The 22,946-nt window shown below is 41.5% G+C and overlaps 1 protein-coding gene across 1 annotated transcript in view; it reads right to left on the bottom strand.

Moving 5' to 3' along the window:
- Window positions 1–12,820: 12,820 nt before the first annotated feature.
- The window catches only part of LOC123385740, a 37,311-nt gene continuing 27,185 nt past the window's right edge, over window positions 12,821–22,946 (bottom strand). Inside the window, exons 3-4 of the mRNA XM_045058643.1 lie at window positions 20,547–21,164; window positions 12,821–12,831 (exon numbers count right to left, since the gene is read on the bottom strand). Of these exons, the coding sequence (XP_044914578.1) occupies window positions 20,557–21,164 (608 nt within the window). The 3' untranslated portion in view covers window positions 12,821–12,831; window positions 20,547–20,556. The remainder of the gene's footprint in view (window positions 12,832–20,546; window positions 21,165–22,946) is intronic.

Genomic DNA, 22,946 nt, shown 5'->3' with positions numbered 1-22,946 from the left:
AGATGTTCTTGAATAAAAAAAGATCTTATACCTCATTATCACACATATTCATAATGTATGCTAAGTTTGTTACATAATAAAATTGGATTAAAATGTCAGATCTACCTAGAATCCCTCTTAGACTTCTAGTTATAGAAGATGATATCAAATTGTGCTCACTTAACAGTTTAAGCCTTAACACTTAACACTTTTAGTGACCAACACTTAAAATTGAGGTGAAATGTTGGGTTGATAAAGGAGCAAAGGGTTGAGAAAGAACTCTTAAGCCATGTTCAGTGCAAAAAGGTGGTTTTGTTAAAGCACGGGGACAGGACCTTTGGGCAGAAAGAGCCACACTTGGGATTGTGAGGAGTGACCAATTATATGCTTTCAGGTTGGGAAGAGGTCGGGGATAGTGTAAGTTTCTAAGGAATTTGGAAGCAAGGTTTCCAGAACCTTGAGGAGTCATTTACTACTGTCTAGTAAAACCTTAGTCATGAGACACATCAGATGTATATCAATTAGCTATATACTTGGAGAATGATTGCTAATATATATCCTGGGGGGCAGAGATAAAGGAAGTTTCCAAAGGGATTTTCATATGTTAAAGAAGACTTATAGGATCCTGGAAGTTGGGGATAATGTCAAACTCATGTTGCCTTTCACCTCTAGCAAAGTATTAACATTGAGGCAGTTGAATTCTTGGAGGAAGATCACCTTGCCTATCTCGAGTACTTCTCAGGGGAGCCTGGGTGGGTCAGTTGGGTAAGCATCTGACTCTTCAGTTCAAACTCAGGATCTGTGAGTTTGAGCCCAGCGTCAGGCTCTGTGCTAACAGTGTGGAGCCTGCTTGGGATTCTCTCTCCCTCTCCCCCCACTTCTTTTTCTCAAAATAAATAAATAAACATTTAAATAAAGTACTTCTCAAGTTGTAAGGACGTTTAATTTTTCTACATTTCTTTTACCTTTGTTCTCCACATCAAAAATGACAGTAATTTTTTTTGAAGAGATACTTTGCTTTAAAATTTTCAGTTGGGTAGGGGCATCTGGGTGGCTCAGTGGGTTGCACATCTTGACTCTTGATTTCAGCTTAGATGATGATCCCAGGGTCATGAGATTGAGCCCCACGTCAGACTCCTTGCTAAGTGTGGAACCTGCTTAAGATTCTCTCTCTCTTTCTCTCACCCTCTGCCCCTCTCCCCAACTCATTCTCTCTCTCTCTAGAATAAAAAAAAATTAAAAGAAAAAAATTGAGTTGTGTAAAATAAAAAGACAATAGCATTCTAAGCTCCCCTGATTACTCAGAATATACATTTGTTGTTTTTTAAAGTACTTTCTCTTTAACAATCTCTGCCCTACAATTTTGAGTATAATGTATAGTTATCTCACTGTGAATTAATATTTTCATTTATCCTATGTTCTGGCTGTCATAATCATTAATAGGCAAAAAAAAAGAATTTAAATGAATTAAAAAAAAATTAAATAAGCTTCATGCCCAACATGGAGCACAACACAGGGCTTGAACTCACTACCTTGAGATCATGACCTGAGCTGAGATCAAAAGACAGAGACTTAACCAACTGAGCCACCCAGGTACCCCTAAATGAATTCTTAAAACCAAGTTAGCTACCCAACTTGAAGACTTATTATAAAGCTACTATAATGAAGACAGTGTTGTATTGGTGAAAGTGTAGAGAAATAGATCAATGAAACAAAGTAGAGAGACTAGAAATAAACTCACACAAATATAATGAACTGATTTTTGACCAAGAAGCAAGGTAATACAATGGAGAAAAGATAACCTTTCAACAAATAGTGGTGGAACAATTATATATCCACCTGCAATAAAATAATAAAATAAAATAATATAATTTAAACCCCAGCTTCATTCTTTTTACAAAAATTAAAAACAAATTATAGACCTGAATGTTAAATGCAAAACTATAAAAGTTTTAGAAGATAACGAGGAAGAAAATCTAGGTGACATTTGGTTGACAATGATATCTAAAAGATATGACATCAAAAGCTTGATCCATGAAAGGAAGAATTGATTAGTGGAACCTCATTAAAATTAAAAATTTCTGCATGCAGAAAACAACCTGATTAAAAAGTGGGGAAAAATTCTGAACAGACAACTCCTCTAGAGAAGATATACAGATAGAAAATATGTATTTGAAAAGATGCTCAGCATCATATATCACTATGGAAATACAAATTAAAACAATGCGATACCACTATACATTCATTAGAATGACTAAATCAAAATGTAGGCAAAGACATGGAGGAAGAGGAACTCTCTTTCATTGCTGGTGGAAACGCAAAATGGTAAAGTTGCTAAATGATTTTACCATGCAGTCCAGCAATCTCATTCTGCAGTGTAAATGCCTATCATTGAGCTTTTTGATTGTAATGCAAGCACCTGACATTAAGCTTCCCATTGCTGAGGCATCCATTTCAAAGACAATCTTCTTAAATAAATACCTTGCCAGCTGTAAGACACAGCTACTAGCAAAACCACTAGGTAAGGTATAAGGCCACCTTCACCCATGAAGTTTTCTTCTTAGAAAGCCAACCTAGATAACTGACCACTTGAATGAATCTGCTTCTCCCTTTCTGCACTCCAATTCCCACTCTTATGCTTTATATTCACCAATAATGAGCCCGAGAAATCCGAGGCACCCTACCCTAATAGAGGTAGAGCCCCAAGTCTGTGTTCCATCCTTCTCTCTCTTTACCAGAGACCTCTTTGTGTGGTCTAGGGTGTGCCATGTAACCTCTAGGACTTGTCAGTGATAAATCTTGTTCCTCAAAGTTCTATGAAGGTTGTTGATGAAGTGCATCCTTCCATCTTATTAAGACCCACAATGTTGTCTAGCCACAATATTGGCTCTGGTTGAGGAAATGTCTGTGGGGCATTCCTAGCCAATAGCATCACTAACAATAGGGTGAGACTGACACAACACACTCTTTGGTATCTAGCCAAATGAACTGAGAATATGTCCACATAATAACCTGCACAGAGATGTTTATAGCAGCTTTATTCATAATTGCCAAAATCTAGAAGCAATCAAGATGTTTTCAATAGGTGAATGGATAAATAAACTGTGGTACATCCAGACAATGAACTACAATTCAAGAATAAAAAGAAACAAGCTATCAAGCTATAAAAAGACACCGAGAGACTTAAATTCATATTACCAAGTGAAAGAAGCCAGTTTTAAAGGGCTACATATTGTATGATACTAACTCTGTGACATTTTGGAAAAGGTAGAACTATAAGCAGAAGACAAAGATCAGTAATTACCAGAGGTCTGGGGAGAGGAGAAGGATGACTAGGTGGGATAGAAGGGATTTTTAGGGCAGTGAACCCTTCTTTCTGGGTGATATTGTAATGGTGACTGCATGATATTATAATTTGTCAAGCCAATAGAATGTACAATACATGTACATGTATTACATGTATTATATGTATTACATTATGTTAAGGAAACATATTATGTTACCATATTAGAATAAGGCAATTATTATGTTAACATAATAATTAATGTAATAATGCATCAATATTGGTTCATCAGTTATGACAACAGTACCATACTGATGCAAGATTTTAATAATAGGAGAAACTATGAGGGTAGGGGTTGTATGAAAACTGTCTGTACTTTATTCTTAATTTTCTTTAAACCTAAGACTTTTCTAAAAATAAATCTATTAATTTAAAAAACAAAATTAAAAACCAAAGCCCAGTAAGTCATTCACTTTATTTTCTAAAGTGTTAAGATAAATACTATTTCTAAAAGTAATTTAATTTTTCCTTCTTATAATTTAAAAACATTTAAATACAATTTATTACTGATAATTTGCTCTATGAAATTAGAATAAATTTTAACTGAAGATCTCCAAAATGAGTAGTTTGCTTCACACTATCTCAGCTTCAAGTCCAAGAAATATATCTGATTTTAATTTCAACCCTCAGTTTATTTTTGATGTATAGATGAATTTTCCAGTAGAAATGTATACATATATTCTATATTGTTGGCTTGCAGTGTCACCACAAGCATAGCTGTAATGTCAAATCTTACATCACAGGTTTGACTTCAGAAAATATTCTTCATTGTTACTCTTAGAGAAGTTGCTAATCCACAAAGCAATTGCATGCCTACTTTGCCCTGCAGGATATTGTTATACTAACCCCTTGATATTACCTCAGTCTTTCCCCCAAAGGTAATCAGCTCCTCAGAGGGCTTCTGATTTTAAAACTAAATCTCAGGTGGCAACTCAGAAAAATTAAGTTCCTAAACTAATACATTTGTATTTAATCCTCTTGAATTCACCTTGTACTGAAAATTCAGAAAAACGGAAGCCCCTCCATGTTGTGTAACATTATGGGTTTGTAACCTGAATCCCTTGAATGCATTTGCTCAGTTAAGTAAATGGCTAACATAAGTATGAATGGGCACCCTGAAGAAACATAAAGTTATGAGACAGCACTGATTATGAGTAAGGGAACTAGGGTTACAGCCAATAGGACATGGATTGCTTGTTTTTTAGCATTTATAAAAAATATACAAATAGTACTTAATGTACACAACACAGATGTAAATATATTTCTTAAAGGGTTTATAACTAGCAACATGGTGGAATTATTTGTTTGTGTTAATTCTTTGGTCAAAAAATTTTTAGCAAAAGATTTAATATTGACAGAAGAAGAGAAAACGCAAGCAGAAAAAAATGATATATTAAAAGGATGTTGGGGCGCCTGGGTGGACCAGTCGGTTAAGCGTCCGACTTCAGCCAGGTCACGATCTCGCGGTCCGTGAGTTCGAGCCCAGCGTCGGGCTCTGGGCTGATGTCTCAGAGCCTGGAGCCTGTTTCCGATTCTGTGTCTCCCTCTCTCTCTGCCCCTCCCCCGTTCATGCTCTGTCTCTCTCTGTCCCAAAAATAAATAAACGTTAAAAAAGTTAAAAAAAAAAAAAGGATGTTCCCCAGCATTAGTGAAAATTAGGATGCAATGTTTTTCACCTAAGAATACATAACATAAACTGTTATATAAAAATTCATATGAACCAGCAATCCCAAATTGTTAACATTTAGGAGATTTGAAAATCAAAGAGTCAAATAATTGCTTATAATTTAACACACTATAAAAATTCAAACTGAAGTAGAGAAATAGGAAAATTGAAGAATAAAATCTACCCAAGGAGACTAGAAAAAATCTCACTGTTTCTGATCAGTTACAGGAGACTACAGGGTTTTCCTATTTTGGCAATGTGTAGTGTAAATGTAATATACACAATTACAGAAGTGTCTTTCAAATTCTTATAGGTTTTTTCATTTTTTTAAATATGAAATTTATTGTCAAATTGGTTTCCATACAACACCCAGTGCTCATCCCAACAGGTGCCCTCCTCAATACCCATCATCTACCCTACCCGCCCTCTTACCCCCCATCAACCCTCTGTCTGTTCTCAGTTTTTAAGAGTCTCTTATGTTTTGGCTCCCACCCTCTCTAACCTCCTTTTTGTTTTATCCCTTCCCTTCCCCCATGGTCTTCTGTTAAGTTTCTCAGGATCCACATAAGAGTGAAAACATATGGTATCTGTCTTTCTCTGTATGACTTATTTCACTTAGCATCACACTCTCCAGTTCCATCCACGTTGCTACAAAAGGACAGATTTCATTCTTTCTCATTGCCACGTAGTATTCCATTGTGTATATAAACCACAATTTCTTTATCTATTCACCAGTTGATGGACATTTAGGCTCTTTCTATACTTTGGCTATTGTTGAGAGTGCTGCTATAAACATTGGGGTACAAGTGCCCCTATGCATCAGCACTCCTGTATCCCTTGGGTAAATTCCTAGCAGTGCTATTGCTGGGTCATAGGGTACGTCTAGTTTTAATTTTCTGAGGAACCTCCACACTGTTTTTCAGAGCGGCTGCACCAGTTTGCTTTCCCACCAACAGTGCAAGAGGGTTCCTGTTTCTCCACATCCTTGCCAGCATCTATAGTCTCCTGATTTGTTCATTTTAGCCACTCTGGCTGGCGTGAGGTGATATCTGAGTGTGGTTTTGATTTGTATTTCCCTGATGAGAGCAACGTTGGGCATCTTTTCATGTGCCTGTTGGCCATCTGGATGTCTTCTTTAGAGAAGTGTCTATTCATGCTTTCTGCCCGTTTCTTCACTGGATTATTTGTTTTTCAGGTGTGGAGTTTGGTGAGCTCTTTATAGATTTTGGATACTAGCCCTTTGTCTGATATGTCCCTTGCAAGTATCTTTTCCCATTCCATTGGTTGACTTTTAGTTTTGTTGATTGTTTCCATTGCAGTGCAAAAGCTTGTTATATTGATGAGGTCCCAATAGTTCATTTTTGGTTCTAATTCCCTTGCCTTTGGGGATGTGTCAAGTAAGAAATTGCTGCAGCTGAAGACAGAAAGGTTTTTCCCTGCTTTCTCCTCTAGGGTTTTGATGGTTTCCTGTCTCACATTCAGGTCTTTATCCATTTTGAGTTTGTTTTTGCAAATGGTGTAAGAAAGTGGTCTGGTTTCATCCTTCTGCATGTTGCTGTCCAGTTCTTCCAGCACCATTTGTTAAAGAGACTGTCTTTTTCCCATTGGATGTTCTTTCCTGATTTGTCAAAGATTAGTTGGCTATATTTTAGTGGGTCTAATTTTGGGGTTTCTATTCTATTCCATTGGTCTATGTGTCTGTTTTTGTGCCAATACCATGCTGTCTTGATGATTACAGCTTTGTAGTAGAGGCTAACGTCTGGGATTGTGATGCCTCCTGCTTTGGTCTTCTTCAATATTACTTTGGCTATTCGGGGCCTTTTGTGGTTCCATACAAATTTTAGGATTGCTTGCTCTAGCTTCGAGAAGAATGCTGGTGCAATTTTGGTTGGGATTGCATTGACAGTGTAAATAGCTTTGGTAGTATTGACATTTTAACAATATTTATTCTTCCAATCCATGAGCACGGCATGTTTTTCTATTTCTTTGTATCTTCTTCAATTTCCTTCATAAGCTTTCTATACTTTTCAGCATACAGATCTTTTACATCTTTGGTTAGGTTTATTCCTAGGTATTTTATACTTCTTGGTGCATTTGTGAATGGGATCAGTTTCTTTGTCTTTCTGTTGCTTCATTATTAGTGTATAAGAATGCAACTGACTTCTGTACATTGATTTTGTATCCTGCAGCTTTACTGAATTCATGTATCAGTTCTGGCAGACTTTTGGTGGAGTCTATCGGGTTTTACATGGCATCTGCAAAAAGCGAAAGGTTGACTTTATCTTTGCCTTTTTTGATTGCTTTAATTTCCTTTTTTTAGCTGATTGCTGATGCTAGAACTTCCAACACTATGTTAAACAACAGCATTGACAGTGTACATACTTGTTGGGTTCCTGATCTCAGGAACTGAGAAAACTGAGAGCTTTCCCCATTGGGGATGGTATTAGCTGTGGGCCTTTCATAAATGGGTTTTATGATGCTTAAGTATTTTCCTTCTATCCCGACTTTCTCAAGGGTTTTTATAAGGAAAGGATGCTGAATTTTGTCAAATGCTTTTTCTGCATCGATTGACAGGATCATCTGGTTGTTATCTTTACTTTTATTAATGTGATGTATCACATTGATTGCTTTGTGAGTGTTGAACCAGCCCTGCAGCCCAGGAATGAATCCCACTTGATCATGGTGAATAATTGTTTGTATATGCTGTTGAATTCGATTTGCTAGTATCTTCTTGAGAATTTTCGCATCAATATTCACCAGGAATATTGGCCTGTAGTTCTCTTTTTTTGCTGTGTCTCTGGTTTAGGAATCAAAGTAATGCTGGCTTCATAGAATGAGTCTGGAAGTTTTCCTTCCCTTTCTGTTTTATGGAACACCTTGAGAAGGATAGGGATAATCTCTGCTTTAAATGTCTGGTAGAATTCCCCAAGGAAGCCATTTGGTCCTGGAATCTTATTTGTTGGGAGAATTTTGATAACTGATTCAATTTCTTCACTGATTATTGGTCTGTTCAAGTTTTCTATTTCTTCCTGTTTGAATTTTGGAAGTGTGTGGGTGTTTCAGAATTTTTCCATTTCTTCCAGGTTGTCCTGTTTTTTGGCATATAATTTTTCATAGTATTCCCTGATAATTGCTTGTATTTCTGAGGGGTTGGTTGTAATAATTCCATTTTCACTCATGATTTTATCTATTTGGGTCCTCTTCCTTTTCTTTTTGAGAAGCCTGGCTGAAGCTTTATACATTTTCTTTATTTTTTCAAACAACCAACTCTTGGTTTCGTTGATCTGCTCTACAGTTTTTTTAGATTCTATATTGTTTATTTCTGCTATGATCTTTATTATTTCTCTTATTCTTCTGTGTTTGGGGTGTCTTTGATGTTCCGCTTCTATTTCCCTTAGGTGTGCTGTTAGATTTTGTATGTGGGATTTTTCTTGTTTCTTGAGATAGGCCTGGATTGCAATGTATTTTCCTCTCAGGACTGCCTTTGCTGCATCCCAAAGCGTTTAGATTATTGTATTTTCATCTTCATTTGTTTCCATATATTTTTAAAATTCTTCTCTAATTGCTTGGTGGACCCATTCATTCTTTAGTAGGGTGTTCTTTAACCTCCATGCTTTTGGAGGTTTTCAAGACTTTTTCCTATGGTTGATTTCAAGCTTCATAGCATTGTGGTCTGAAAGTGTACATGGTATGATCTCAATTCTTATATACTTATGAAGGACTGTTTTGTGACCCAGTATGTGATCTATCTTGGAGAATGTTCCATGTGCACTTGAGAAGAAAGTATATTTTGTTGCTTTGGGATGCAGAGTTCTAAGTATATCTGTCAAGTCCATCTGATCCAATGTCTCATTCAGGGCCCTTGTTTCTTTATTGACCATGTGTCTAGATGATCTATCCATTTCTGTAAGTGGAGTGTTAAAGTCCCCTGCAATTACCACATTCTTATCAATAAGGTTGCTTATGTTTGTGATTAATTGTTTTATATATTTGGGGACTCTGAATTTGGTGCATAGACACCTAAAAATGTTAACTCCTCTTAATGGATAGACCCTATAATTATGATATAATGCCATTCGTCATCTCTTGTGGCAGCCTTTAATTTGAAGTCTAGTTTTTCTGATATAAGTATGGCTACTCCAGCTTTCTTTTGACTTCCAGTAGCATGATAGATAGTTCTCCATCCCCTCACTTTCAATCTGAAGGTGTCCTCAGATCTAAAATGAGTCTCTTGTCAACAGCAAACAGATGGATCTTGTTTTTTTATCCATTCTGATATCCTATGTCTTTTAGTTGGAGCATTTAGTCCATTTACATTCAGTGTTATTGAAAGATATGGGTTTAGAGTCATTGTGATGTCTGTAGGTTTCATGCTTATAGTGATGTCTCTGGTACTTTGAGGTCCTTGCAACATTTAACTCACAGAATCCCCCTTAGGATCTTTTGTAGGGGTATGGATTGGTGATGATGAATTCCTTCAGTTTTTGTTTGTTTGGGAAGACCTTTATCTCTCCTTCTATTCTGAATGACAGACTTGCTGGATAAAGGATTCTTGGCTGCATATTTTTTCTGTTAATCACATTGAAGATTTCCTGTCATTCCTTTCTGGCCTGCCAACTTTCAGTAGATAGATCTGCCACTAGTCTTATCGGTCTTATCGGTCTCCCTTCAGCACTTTTTTCTCTCTTTTCCTCTTCTGGAATTGTATTATATGGATATTGTTCCGTTTCATTGCGTCATTTAGTTCTCTAATTCTCCCCTCATACTCCTGGATTTTTTTATCTCTCTTTTTCTCAAATTCCCCCTTTTCCATAATTTTATCTTCTAATTCACCTATTCTCTCCTCTGCCTCTTCAATCTGAGCTGTCGTCACCTCCATTTTATTTTGCAGCTCATTTATAGCATTTTTAGCTCCTCCTGAATGTTTCTTAGCCCCTTGATCTCTGTAACAATAAATTCTCTGCTTTCCTCTATACTTTTTTCAAGCCCAGCAATTAATTTTATTACCATTATTCTGAATTCTTGTTCCGTTACACTGCTTAAATCATTTTGATCAATTCGTTAGCTGTCGCTACTTCCTGGAGTTTCTTTTGAGGAGATTTCTTCCATTTTGTCATTTTGGATAGTCCCTAGAGTGGTGGGGAACTGCAGGACACTTCCTCTGTGCTGTCTGTAGTAGCTTTTGTTGGTGGGCAGGGCCGCAGTCAGACCTGATGTCTACCCCCAGCACACCATTGGGGCCACAGTCAGACTGGTGTGTACCATATCTTCCCCTCTCCTAGGGGCAAGATTCACTGTGGAGTGGTGTGTCCCCTGTCTGGGCTACTTGCATACTGCCAGGCTTGTGGTGCTGCTGTGATGGGATTGGCATATTAGCTAGGGTGGACCCACAAGGTGCACAGGGTTGGGAGGGACAAGCTTAGCTAGCTTTGTTGCCGGTCATCCCCTGCAGGAGGGGCCCTCCAGCACTGTGAGTGAGGCAGACCGACCCATTCGAGGGATGGATACACAGAAGCACAGCGTTGGGTGTTAGCATTGTGCAAGCAAGTTCAGTGATGGGAACTGGTTCCCTTTGAGAGTTCGGCTGGGGTATGGAGAGGGATATGGTGCTGGCCAGCACCTTTGTTTCCTGCTGAGCTAAGCTCTGTCTTCCAGGGCTCAACACCTCTCCCTTCCAGTGTCCTCTTGCCCTCCTGCTCTCTGAGCAGAGCTGTTGACTTATAGCATTCCAGATGTTAAGTCCTGCTGGCTGTCAGAACTCATGCAGTCTGGCCCCTCTGCTTTGCAAACCAGACTCAAGGGTTCTGCCTTGCCAAGGGGGCTGTCCCTCCACCGCCCCGGCCCCCTCCCACTAATCTGTGTAGTGCGCACTGCCTCTCTGCCCTTACTAACCTCTTCTGTGGGCCTCTTGTATACGCTTGGCTCTGGAGAGTCCGTTCTGCTAGTCTTCTGGCAGTTTTCTGGGTTATTTAGGCAGATGTGGGTGGAATCTAAGTGATCAGCAGGATGTGGAGAGCCCAGTATCCTCCTATGCCACCATCTTCTCCCTCCTTCTTATAGGTTTTTTTCAATCTGTAGTAAATTGTTTTATAACTTGCGTTATTTTTACTAAACGTGTGCTGTGACTATTGGCTTTTCTCTGTGCTTCCTAAAAAAAGGTTTTAAAGGGGTATATTTTTAGAGGTACCTGAGAGAACAAAGATTTTTGATTTTTTTTCTCTGAGACACGATTCGTATTTTTGGCACGATCCTGGTCAACATCCCTCCACAGGGACACTATAAATGGTTGCCTGTGGACACACCGAGAACTCCACTCTGGTGGCAGGCCTGGCACAAGTGTAATACATAATCTGTACCACTTTAGCCTGTATTTACAGGATAGTTGACAATATCATGCAATGGTTTTCAACTGTAGCTCTGTATGAAATGTCATACCTGTTTCATCCTATGCAGTGGAGCCTGGGTATCTGCATTGTTAAAGCTGTACAGGTCTTTCTGATGTGCAATCTGAGCAGGAGATCACAACTGTAAAAATACCTGATTTCCATATTATCCAGGATATTATTGCATGTTCCAAAGCCAAGCTACCTGACTTCACAGGATCCAAATAGCAATGGTAGATCTAATACATAGAAGGGACCTGACTGAAGGGAATGGGGTAAAAGGTAGATTTTTCCATTTCATTTTAATTATGTAATGAATCTTTAAAAAGTAAATAATTAAATGATAAAAATTTAAAAATAGGTATTTTGATGGGGCTTTCAAGAATTTTTTTAGGGGCCGAAGAGCTATAGAGAACACAATTACGAGATTTGTTATATGTGGAGCTGGCCTCCAGGCAACTTTCTGAATTTGAGATATTCAAACGTTTCTGAAGCATTTTGCAAAGGTAGGTTCATATGGGACTTATACATATGGAAAACTCTTTACATGCCTTTTGTGTAAGAAACAGAATAATTTGCTCCTTCAGGGGAAGTACAGAGGACTATTTAACTTCTCATTCCATTGGTAAGGTATTCAAAGGCAGTTCTTGGCACTAAAAATGTCTACAGAAGAGGACTATAAAGGGCGTTTAAAAAAAGAGAAAGTAGGGGCGCCTGGGTGACTCAGTCAGTTGAACGTCCAACTTTGGGTCAGGTTATGATCTCGTGGTGTTTGGGTTTGAGCCCCACATCAGGCTCTGTACTGACAGCTCAGAGCCTGGAGACTGCTTCAGATTTTCTGTCTCCTTCTCTCTCTGCCTCTTGCCTGCTCTGTCTCTGTCTCTCTTCCTGTCTCTCTCCCTCTCTCTCTCTCTCTCTCTCCCTCAAAAATAAATAAACATTAAAAAAGATTTAAAAAAAGAAAGGAGAAAGTGCATCAAGAGGATGATCACTGAAATTGGCATGTAATGGCAAAGCATCTTCCTTGTTATCTTTAAAAATGTACCCTCTTAAAAAAATTTACAGGCTAAGAGAAGTAAAGCTACTTGGTCAATTTCAGACAGTCTGCAAAATGACAACCTTAGATTTATACCCAAACCTCTTTGCTCAAAGTCTGTCTTTTGTATTTTATCAGGCTGTCTCACCGTTTATACAAAGGCCCATGCCTGAAGTAAAGAAAAATGAATAGTATCAAGCCTCAAGAAGTCTAAGTCTAGTAAAGATGACATAATTTTGGAATTTTTAGTCGAGCCCATAATACGAAAAATATTAAGTAAATATTTAAGACATTGTATGTCAGAGATGGTACCCAGCCTACCCCAATCCCTCTAAGGAAAGAGCAGGATAAAAAGAATTTAGCTTGCTAGGGAATTTATAATGACTATGAGAACTTCCTGTAGGTAAGTTGTGGATGCTCTTCCCTTTATGACCATGCAGGATCCATTTTAAGTCTAACCTTTATTTTTCTACTTTTATTTTTTTTCAATATATGAAATTTATTGTCAAATTGTTTTCCATACAACACCCAGTGCTCATCCCAAAAGGTGTCTTCCTCAAAACCCATCACCCACCCCCTCCCCCATCAACCCTCAGTTTGTTCTCAGTTTTTAAAAGTCTCTTATGCTTTGGCTCTCTCCCTCTCTAACCTCTTTTTATTTCCTGCCCCTCCCCCATGGTCTTCTGTTAAGTTTCTCAGGATCCACATAAGAGTGAAAACATATGGTATCTGTCTTTCTCTGTATGACTTATTTCACTTAGCATCACATTCTCCAGTTCCATCCACGTTGCTACAAAGGGCCATATTTCATTCTTTCTCATTGCCACGTAGTACTCCATTGTGTATATAAACCACAATTTCTTTATCCATTCATCTGTTGATGGACATTTAGGCTCTTTCCATAATTTGGCTATTGTTGAGAGTGCTGCTATAAACATTGGGGTACAAGTGCCCCTATGCATCAGTACTCCTGTATCCCTTGGGTAAATTCCTAGCAGTGCTATTGCTAGGTCATAAGCTACGTCAAGTTTTAATTTTCTGAGGAACCTCCACACTGTTTTCCAGAGTGGCTGCACCACAATTTGCATTCCCACCAACAGTGCAAGAGGGTTCCCGTTTCTCCACATCCTCTCCAGCATCTATAGTCTCCTGATTTGTTCATTTTGGCCACTCTGACTGGCGTGAGGTGATATCTGAGTGTGGTTTTGATTTGTATTTCCCTAATGAGGAGCGACGCTGAGCATCTTTTCATGTGCCTGTTGGCCATCTGGATGTCTTTAGGGAAGTGTCTATGCTTTCTGCCCATTTCTTCACTGGGTTATTTGTTTTTTGGGTGTGGAGTTTGGTGAGCTCTTTATAGATTTTGGATACTAGTCCTTTGTCCGATATGTCGTTTGCGAATATCTTTTCCCATTCCATTGGTTGACTTTTAGTTTTGTTGGTTGTTTCCTTTGCTGTGCAGAAGCTTTTTATCTTCATAAGGTCCTAGTAGTTCATTTTTGCTTTTAATTCCCTTGCCTTTGGGGATGTGTCAGGTAAGAAATTGCTATGACTGAGGTCAAGAGAGGTCTTTTCCTGCTTTCTCCTCTAGGGTTTTGATGGTTTCCTATCTCACATTCAGGTCCTTTATCCATTTTGAGTTTGTTTTTGTGAATGGTGTAAGAAAGTGGTCTAGTTCCATTCTTCTGCATGTTGCTGTGCAGTTCTCCCAGCACCATTTGTTAAAGAGACTGTCTTTTTTCCATTGGATGTTCTTTCCTGCTTTGTCAAAGATTAGTTGGCCATAAGTTTGTGGGTCTAGTTCTGGGGTTTCTATTCTATTCCATTGGTCTATGTGTCTGTTTTTGTGCCAATACCATGCTGTCTTGATGATGACAGCTTTGTAGTAGAGGCTAACATCTGGAATTGTGATGCCTCCTGCTTTGGTATTCTTCAAAATTACTTTGGGTATTTGGGGCCTTTTGCGGTTCCATATGAATTTTAGGATTGCTTGTTCTAGTTTTGAGAAGAATGCTGGTGCAATTTTGTTTGGGATTGCATTGAGAGTGTAGATAGCTTTGGGTAGTATTGACATTTTGACAATATTTATTCTTCCAATCCATGAGCAGGGAATGTCTTTCCATTTCTTTAAATCTTCTTCAATTTCCTTCATAAGCTTTCTATACTTTTCAGCATACAGATCTTTTACATCTTTGGTTAGATTTATTCTTAGCTATTTTGTGCTTCTTGGTGAAATTGTGAATGGGATCAGTTTCTTTATTTGTCTTTCTGTTGCTTCATTATTAGTGTATAAGAATGCAACTGACTTCTGTACATTGATTTTGTATCCTGCAACTTTGCTGAATTCATGTATCAGTTCTAGCAGACTTTTGGTGGAGTCTATCGGATTTTCCATGTATAATATCATGTCATCTGCAAAAAGTGAAAGCTTGACTTCATCTTTGCCCATTTTGATGCCTTTGATTTCCTTTTGTTGTCTGAATGCTGATGCTAGAACTTCCAACACTATGTTAAACAACAGCAGTGAGAGCGGACATCCCTGTCGTGTTCCTGATCTCAGAGGGAAAGCTCTCAGTTTTTCCCCATTGAGGATGATGTCAGCTGTGGGCCTTTCATAAATGGGTTTTATGATGCTTAAGTATATTCCTTCTATCCCGACTTTCTCACGGGTTTTTATTAAGAAACGTTGCTGAACTTTGCCAAATGCCTTTTCTGCATCGATTGACAGGATCATATGGTTCTTTTCTTTTATTAATGTGATGTATCACATTGATTGATTTGTGAATGTTGAACCAGCCCTGCAGCCCCGGAATGAATCCCACTTGATCATGGTGAATAATTTATTTATGCTGTTGAATTCGATTTGCTAGTATCTTCTTGAGAATTTTTGCATCCATATTCATCAGGGATATTGGCCTATAGTTCTCTTTTTTTACTGGGTTTCTATCTGGTTTAGGAATCAAATTAATGCTGGCTTCATAGAATGAGTCTGGAAGTTTTCCTTCCCTTTCTATTCTTTGGAATAGCTTGAGTAGGATAGGTATTATTTCTGCTTTAAACATCTGGTAGAACTCTCCTGGGCAGCCATCTGGTCCTGGACTCTTATTTTTGGGGAGATTTTATTTATTTATTTATTTATTTATTTATTTATTTGGGAGAATTTTGATAACTGATTCAATTTCTTCACTGATTATTGGTCTGTTCAAGTTTTCTATTTCTTCCTGTTTGAGTTTTGGAAGTGTGTGTGTGTTTCAGAATTTTTCCATTTCTTCCAGGTTGTCCTGTTTTTTGGCATGTAATTTTTCATAGTATTCCCTGATAATTGCTTGTATCTCTGAGGGATTGGTTGTAATAATTCCATTTTCACTCATGATTTTATCTATGTGCGTCATCTCCCTTTTCTTTTTGAGAAGCCTGGCTAGAGGTTTATCAATTTTGTTTATTTTTTCAAAAAACCAACTCTTGGTTTCGTTGATCTGCTCTACAGTTTTTTTTAGATTCTATATTGTTTATTTCTGCTCTGATCTTTATTATTTCTCTTATTCTGCTGGGTTTAGGCTGTCTGTGCTATTCTGCTTCTAGTTCCTTTAGGTGTACTGTCAGATTTTGTATTTGGCATTTTTCGTGTTCCTTAAGATAGGCCTGCATTGCAATGTATTTTCCTCTCAGGACTGCCTTCGCTGCATCCCAAAGCGTTTAGATTGTTGTATTTTCATCTTCATTTGTTTCCATATATTTTTTAATTTCTTCTCTAATTGCCTGGTTGACCCACTCATTCTTTAGTAGGGTGTTCTTTAACCTCCATGCTTTTGAAAGTTTTCAAGACTTTTTCCTATGGTTGATTTCAGGCTTCATAGCATTGTGGTCTGAAAGTATTCATGGCATGATCTCAATTCTTGTATATCTATGAAGGGCTGTTTTGTGACCCAGGATGTGGTCTCTCTTGGAGAATGTTCCATGTGCACTCAAGAAGAAGGGATATTCTGTTGCTTTGGGATGCAGAGTTCTAAGTATATCTGTCAGTCCATCTGATCCAATGTATCATTCAGGGCCCTTGTTTCTTTATTGACCATGTGTCTAGATGATCTATCCATTTCTGTAAGTGGAGTGTTAAAATCCCCTGCAATTACCACATTCTTATCAGTAAGCTTGCTTAAGTTTCTGCATAATTGTTTTATATATTTGGGGGCTCCCGTATTCAGTGCATAGGCATTTATAATTGTTAGCTCTTCCTGGTGGATAGGCCCTGTAATTATGATATAATGCCCTTCTTCATCTCTTGTGATAGTCTTTAATTTAAAGTCTAGTTTGTCTGATATACGTATGGCTACTCCAGCTTTCTTTTGACTTCCAGTAGCATAATAAATATTTCTTCATCCCCTCACTCTCAATCTGAAAGTGTCCTCAGGTCTAAAATGAGTCCCTTGTAGACAGCAAATAGATGGGTCTTGTTTTTTTATCCATTCTGATACCCTATGTCTTTTGGTTGGCACATTTAGTCCATTTACATTCAGTGTTATTTTAGAAAGATATGGGTTTAGAGTCATTGTGATGTCTGTATGTTTATGCTTGTTGCGATGTTTCTGGTACTTCTCTCACAGTATCCCCCTTAGGATCTCTTGTAGGGCTGGTTTAGTGGTGACAAATTCCTTCAGTTTCTGTTTGTTTGGGAAGACCTTTATCTCTCCTTCTATTCTGAATGACAGACTTGCTGGATAAAGGATTCTCGGCTGCATATTTTTTCTGTTCATCACATTGAAGATTTCCTGCCATTCCTTTCTGGACTGCCAAATTTCAGAAGAGAGTTTGGTCACGAGTCTTATAGGTCTCCCTTTATAATTTAGGGCACGTTTATCCCTAGCTGCTTTCAGAATTTTCTCTTTATTCTTGTGTTTTGCCAGTTTCACTACGATATGTCGTGCAGAAGATTGATTCAAGTTACGTCTGAAGGGAGTTCTCTGTGCCTCTTGGATTTCAGTGCCTTTTTCCTTCCCCAGTTCAGGGAAGTTCTCAGCTATGATTTGTTGAAGTACACCTTCAGCACATTTCCCTCTCTGTTCCTCCTCTGGAATACCAATTATGCGTGGATTATTTCTCTTTAGTGCATCACTTAGTTCTCTAATTTTCCTCTCATACTCCTGGATTTTTTTTAATCTTTCTTTTTCTCAGCTTCCTCTTTTTCCATAATTTTATCTTCTAGTTCACCTATTCTCTCCTCTGCTTCTTCAATCTGAGCCGTGGTCGTTTCCATTTTATTTTGTAGCTCGTTTATCACATTTTTTAGCTCCTCCTGGCTCTTCCTTAGTCCCTTGATCTCTGTAGCAATGGATTTTCTGCTCTCCTCTATACTGTTTTCAAGCCCAGCGATTAATTTTATGATTATTATTCTAAATTCACTTTCTGTTATATTGTTTAAATCCTTTTTCATCAGTCATTAGCTGTTGTTATTTCCTGGAGAGTCTTGAAGGGAATTCTTCCGTTTGGTCATTTTTGATAGTTCCTGGAGTGGTGCAGAACTGCAGAGCCCTTCCCCTGTGCTGTCTAGAATAACTCATGTTGGTGGGTGGGGCCGCAGTCAGACCTGATGTGTGTCCCCAGCCCACTGCTGGGGCCACAGTCAGACTGGTGTGTGCCTTCTCTTCCCCTCTCCCAGGGGTGAGATTCACTGTGGGGTGGTGTGGCCCGTCTGGGCTACTTGCACACTGCCAGGCTTGTGGTGCTGGGGATCTGGTGTATTAGCTTGGGCGGATTGGCAAGGTACACGGGGGTGGGAGGGGCAGGCTCAGCTCGCTTTTCCTTTTGTGCACCGCTTGGGGAGGGGCCCTGCAGCAGTGGGAGGGAGTCAGACCCGCCGCAGCCAGAGGGATGGATCCTCAGAAGCACAGTGCTGGGTGTTTGCACAGTGCAAGTAAGTTCCCTGGCAGGAACTGGTTCCCTTTGGGATTTTGGCTGGGAGATGGGTGAGGGAGATGGCGCTGGTGAGCGCCTTTGTTCCCCGCCAAACTGAGCTCTGTTGTCCCGGGTTCAGCAACTCTCCTTCCCGTTGTCCTCCAGCCTTCCTGCTCTCTGAGCAGAGCTGTTAACTTATAACCTTCCAGATGTTAAGTCCAGCTCGCTGTCCAAACACACTCCATCTGGCCCCTCTGCTTTTGCAAGCCAGACTTGGGGTCTGTTCTTGGCTGGCAGGCCGCCCCTCTGCCCCAGCCCCCTCGCCAGTCCGTGTAGCTCGCACCACCTTGCTGTCGTTCCTACCCTCTTCCATGGGCCTCTCATCTGCACTTGGCTCCGGAGACTCTGTTCTTCTGGTCTTCTGGTGGTTTTCTGGGTTATTTAGGCAGGTGTAGGTGGAATCTAAGTGATCAGTGTTATGCCCAGAATTCGTGATCCCCAAAGACCACCAGCGAGCCGAGTCCAATGCAAAAGCAAAAGAGCCTTTATTCGAGCTAGCTCGAACTCAGTCCCCTACCTGCACTGACGCAGCGGTGAGATACTGGGGAGAGAGAGTGAGTTTCAAAAGCACAAAGGTTTTATAGGGGTCTAGGGGCAGCCGATTGGCTGGCGAAGGGTCGTGGCCTCGGCCGATTGGCTGGGGAAGGGTCAGAGTCCTGTTACACAGGTCGCTGGGTGTGTTTTGATCAGGAAGTTTGAACGGGTGAGTGGGAGGTTACTCAAGGGGAGGAGGTGCAATCTGAGGTTTCTGCAATTTTCCCAGAAAAGGGGTCATGTTGGGGACATAGTCACTCAAGGTGGAGAACACAGAACAAGATGGAGTCGGCCGGTGTAGGCTTGCCCTTTCATTCCCCCCTTGTCATGTAGCTTACGGACCCAATCATGGGACCGGCTGCATTTATGGTGACAAGGGGAACAGAGTTTGGAGGTTTACGCTAAGTTCTGGGAAGCATGTGTCCCTGGGGTGGCTCTGGGAGGTCTGATTAAGTATTGTCCCTGAGCTGGTGTCTATGATCTGCCAGGTGATGTTTTGGGGGGCGTGGGGACTCCCGGCAGCATGAGCAATGACAAGCAGAGTTAAGAGAGTTACCAATATTAGGTGGGTCGAATGCGCTGTAGCTTGAGCTTGAGCGGGTTGTGTTGGTCCCGACTGATGGCCCATCGCATGACGAAGTCCTTCCAGATCGAGGAAGGGTCCGCTGGCCGAACGTGGGTGTGATGGACCCAGGTCGTGATGCCGTCTACTTTGAGAGCGGTGGAGGTTGTCAGCACTACGATGTAGGGTCCCTTCCAGCACGGCTCGAGGGTCTCTCGGTGGTGCCTCTTGACATAGACCCAGTTTCCCGGCCTGTACTGATGAGGTGTCGGGGTCAGACCAGCCTCGTAGATGGCACAGAGGCATGGCCAAATGTCCTCGTGCGCCCTCTGGAGCCCTCTCAAGGAAAGAAAAAGTTCTTGATCTTTAAACTCAGCAATAAGTTCAGCTCGAAGGCTGGGAATAACAGGGGGTGGCCTGCCAAACATGATCTCGTAGGGAGTAAAACCCAGAGTGTAAGGAGTGTTTCTAACCCGGTAAAGGGCGTACGGTAGGAGAGTCACCCAGTTCCCGCCAGTCTCCATGGTTAATTTGGTAAGGGTCTCTTTTAGGGTTCTATTCATTCTTTCTACCTGTCCTGAGCTCTGGGGCCTATAAGCACAATGTAATTTCCAGTTTGCCCCCACCGCCTTGGCTACTGCCTGTGTTACCTGCGAGATAAAAGCTGGTCCATTGTCTGATCCTACCATGGCAGGAAAACCATACCTGGGTAAGATGTCTTCTAGTAGCTTCTTAGCCACCGTCTGAGCCGTTTCATGCTTGGTTGGGTATGCCTCCACCCAGCCAGAGAAGGTGTCTGTAAATACTGAAAGATATTTATAACCATACTTTCCTGGTTTGACTTCAGTGAAGTCAACTTCCCATTGGGCTCCCGGTCTGGTGCCTCTGAGCCTGGTTCCTTTTTTATTTGATGTGGCTCTCGCGTTGGTGAGTTGGCAGGTCTTGCAGGCAGATACAACTTGCTCTATTTTGGTGTCCTGTTGGTGAATCTTGATTCCGGCATGTCGGATTAAGTCTTTTAATTTTCAGGCCCCCATGTGAGTAGACCGACGCATGTGCTCTAATATTGAGACTCCGAGCTGGTCTGGCAGCACGAGCTCCTTGTTAGGTGTATACCACCATCCCTTTATCTCCTGGGCCATGGGGGAGTTTCTTGATCCACTGTAACTCCTCCTGGGAGTACTTGGGCTGGTCTGGTAAAACTGGGTCTCCCGGGTCCGGTAGTTGTATGGTCATGGTGGGGACTGGAGTAAGGGCTACTGCCTTGGCTGCCTGGTCAGCCTTTCGATTACCTCTAGCTACTGGGTTATCAGCTTTTTGGTGCCCTTGGCAGTGGATAATGGCTAGCTTGGCAGGAAGCCATAAGGCCGTAAGCAGGTTAAGTATCTCCTGTTTATTTTTTATAGTCCGTCCTTCTGCTGTCAGTAACCCCCTCTCCTGATAAATTGCCCCATGGATGTGAGCTGTGGCAAATGCATAATGGCTATCTGTGTAGATGTTAAGCCATTTTCCAGCTCCCAGCATCAGCGCCTTGGTGAGGGCTATGAGCTCTGCTCGCTGGGCTGACGTTCCGGAGGGTAGAGCCTCCGCCCATACGGTGTCCGTTTCGGTGACCACCGCTGCACCCGCATACCTGTGTCCGTCTTGCACAAAGCTGCTGCCATCAGTGAACCAAGTAGCCTCGGCATTGGGGAGGGGCCAGTCAGTTCCGTCTGGAATCCATGTACTTGTTCCAGGATTCCCGCACAGTCATGTAATGGAGCACCTAGGTCAGGGTCGGGCAGCAGGGTTGCAGGATTGAGGGCTGCACTGGGGTGCACTGCCCTCGTGGAAGGTTGAGTAGGAAGCTCTGGTAATGAGTCATATGTGTATTGCTCATCCATCTATTCGGAGGCTGTTTCAGGACCCCTTCAATGGCATGTGGGGTCGTGATCCAGATCTCCTATCCTAGGGTCAGTTTGTCTGCATCCTTGACTAGGAGTGCTGTCGCTGCAATAATTCTTAGGCATGGCGGCCAGCCGGCAGCCACTGGGTCTAGTTTCTTAGACAGGTAAGCCACTGGGCGGTTCCAGGAGCCTAAGGCTTGAGTTAGAACCCCTTTTGCTATTCCCTTATGTTCGTCTACAAAGAGGTGGAAGGGTTTCGTAATGTCTGGTAGGCCCAGGGCTGGGGCACTTAAGAGGGCCTTTTTTAACTGATTAAAGGAAATTTCTTCTTTTTCAGTCCATTTAAATGTTTTCCCCTCTTTGGTAGCTTCATATAGGGGCTTGGCAATCTCAGCAAAACCTGGAACCCAGAGGCGGCAGTAGCCGGCTGATCCTAGGAATTCCCTCACTTCTCTTCAGGAGGTGGGAGTAGGGATCTTTAGGACAGTTTCTTTTCTGGCATCTGATAACCGCCGCTGTCCGCCTTCCAGGATATATCCCAGGTAACTTACCCTCTCCCTGCATATCTGAGCCTTCTTCGCGGATGCCCGGTACCCTAAGGCCCCCAGGGTAGCCAGCAGGTCCTGGGTTCCTCGTTCACAGTCTTTGGCCGTGTCGGAAGCAATCAGGATGTCATCTACGTACTGTAGGAGGGTGAGGCCAGGGTGCTCCCTTCTGTACTCACCCAGGTCCTCGTGTAGTGCCTCATCGAAGATGGCGGGTGAATTTTTGAATCCCTGAGGTAGCCGTGTCCAGGTGAGTTGCCCACTGTAGCCCTCCTCCGGATCATGCCACTTGAAGGTGAACAAGGGTTGGCTCTGGGGTGCCAGCGGCAGACTGAAGAAGGCATCCTTTAAATCTAGTACAGTATACCAGACCCTAGATGGTGCCAAGGAGCTCAAGAGAGTATATGGGTTGGGAACAGTTGGGTGTATGTCTGCGACCCTCTTATTTACTTCCCGGAGGTCTTGTACCGGTCGGTAGTCATTTGTGTGAGGCTTTTTGACCAACAGTAGGGGGGTGTTCCAGGCAGACTGGCAAGGAACTAGTACCCCTAGGCTTCGTAGTCTCCAGATGTGTGGCTGGATCCCCTTCCAGGCCTCCTGAGACATGGGGTATTGTTTGATCCTTACTGGATTCTCTCCTGGCTTGAGCTCTACCAGGACTGGGGTCCTGTGAGCGGCTAGTCCCATCCCCGCCATCTCTGCCCAAACCGAGGGGAATTCTTGTAGCCATCTGCCTATATTATCCTCTCTCAGGAGTGCCTCCTGGTGGAGGAGGTATTCATCCTCCAGTTTCATGGTCAGTACCTGGATGGGGTGGTCCTTGCCATCGGTGACCTGAGGCCCCCCTTGTCTGAAAGTTATCTGAGCTCCAATCTTGGTCAGTAAGTCCCATCCTAATAGCGGGTAGGGGCATTCTGGTATTACCATAAAGGAGTGGGATACCCGGCCCGTTCCCAAATCTACTGTTCTTCGGGTAGTCCATGAATACTGGCTCATACCAGTTGCCCCTTGTACCCAGGACTTCTTGCTGGCTAGTTTTCCTTGTGGGGTGCGGAGGACTGAA

Source organism: Felis catus, chromosome B2, assembly GCF_018350175.1.
Source record: "Felis catus isolate Fca126 chromosome B2, F.catus_Fca126_mat1.0, whole genome shotgun sequence".
In the NCBI taxonomy this organism is placed as follows: domain Eukaryota; kingdom Metazoa; phylum Chordata; class Mammalia; order Carnivora; family Felidae; genus Felis; species Felis catus.
Note: the sequence above shows the minus strand (reverse complement) of the source record. Positions and strands in the feature narration are given on the sequence as shown.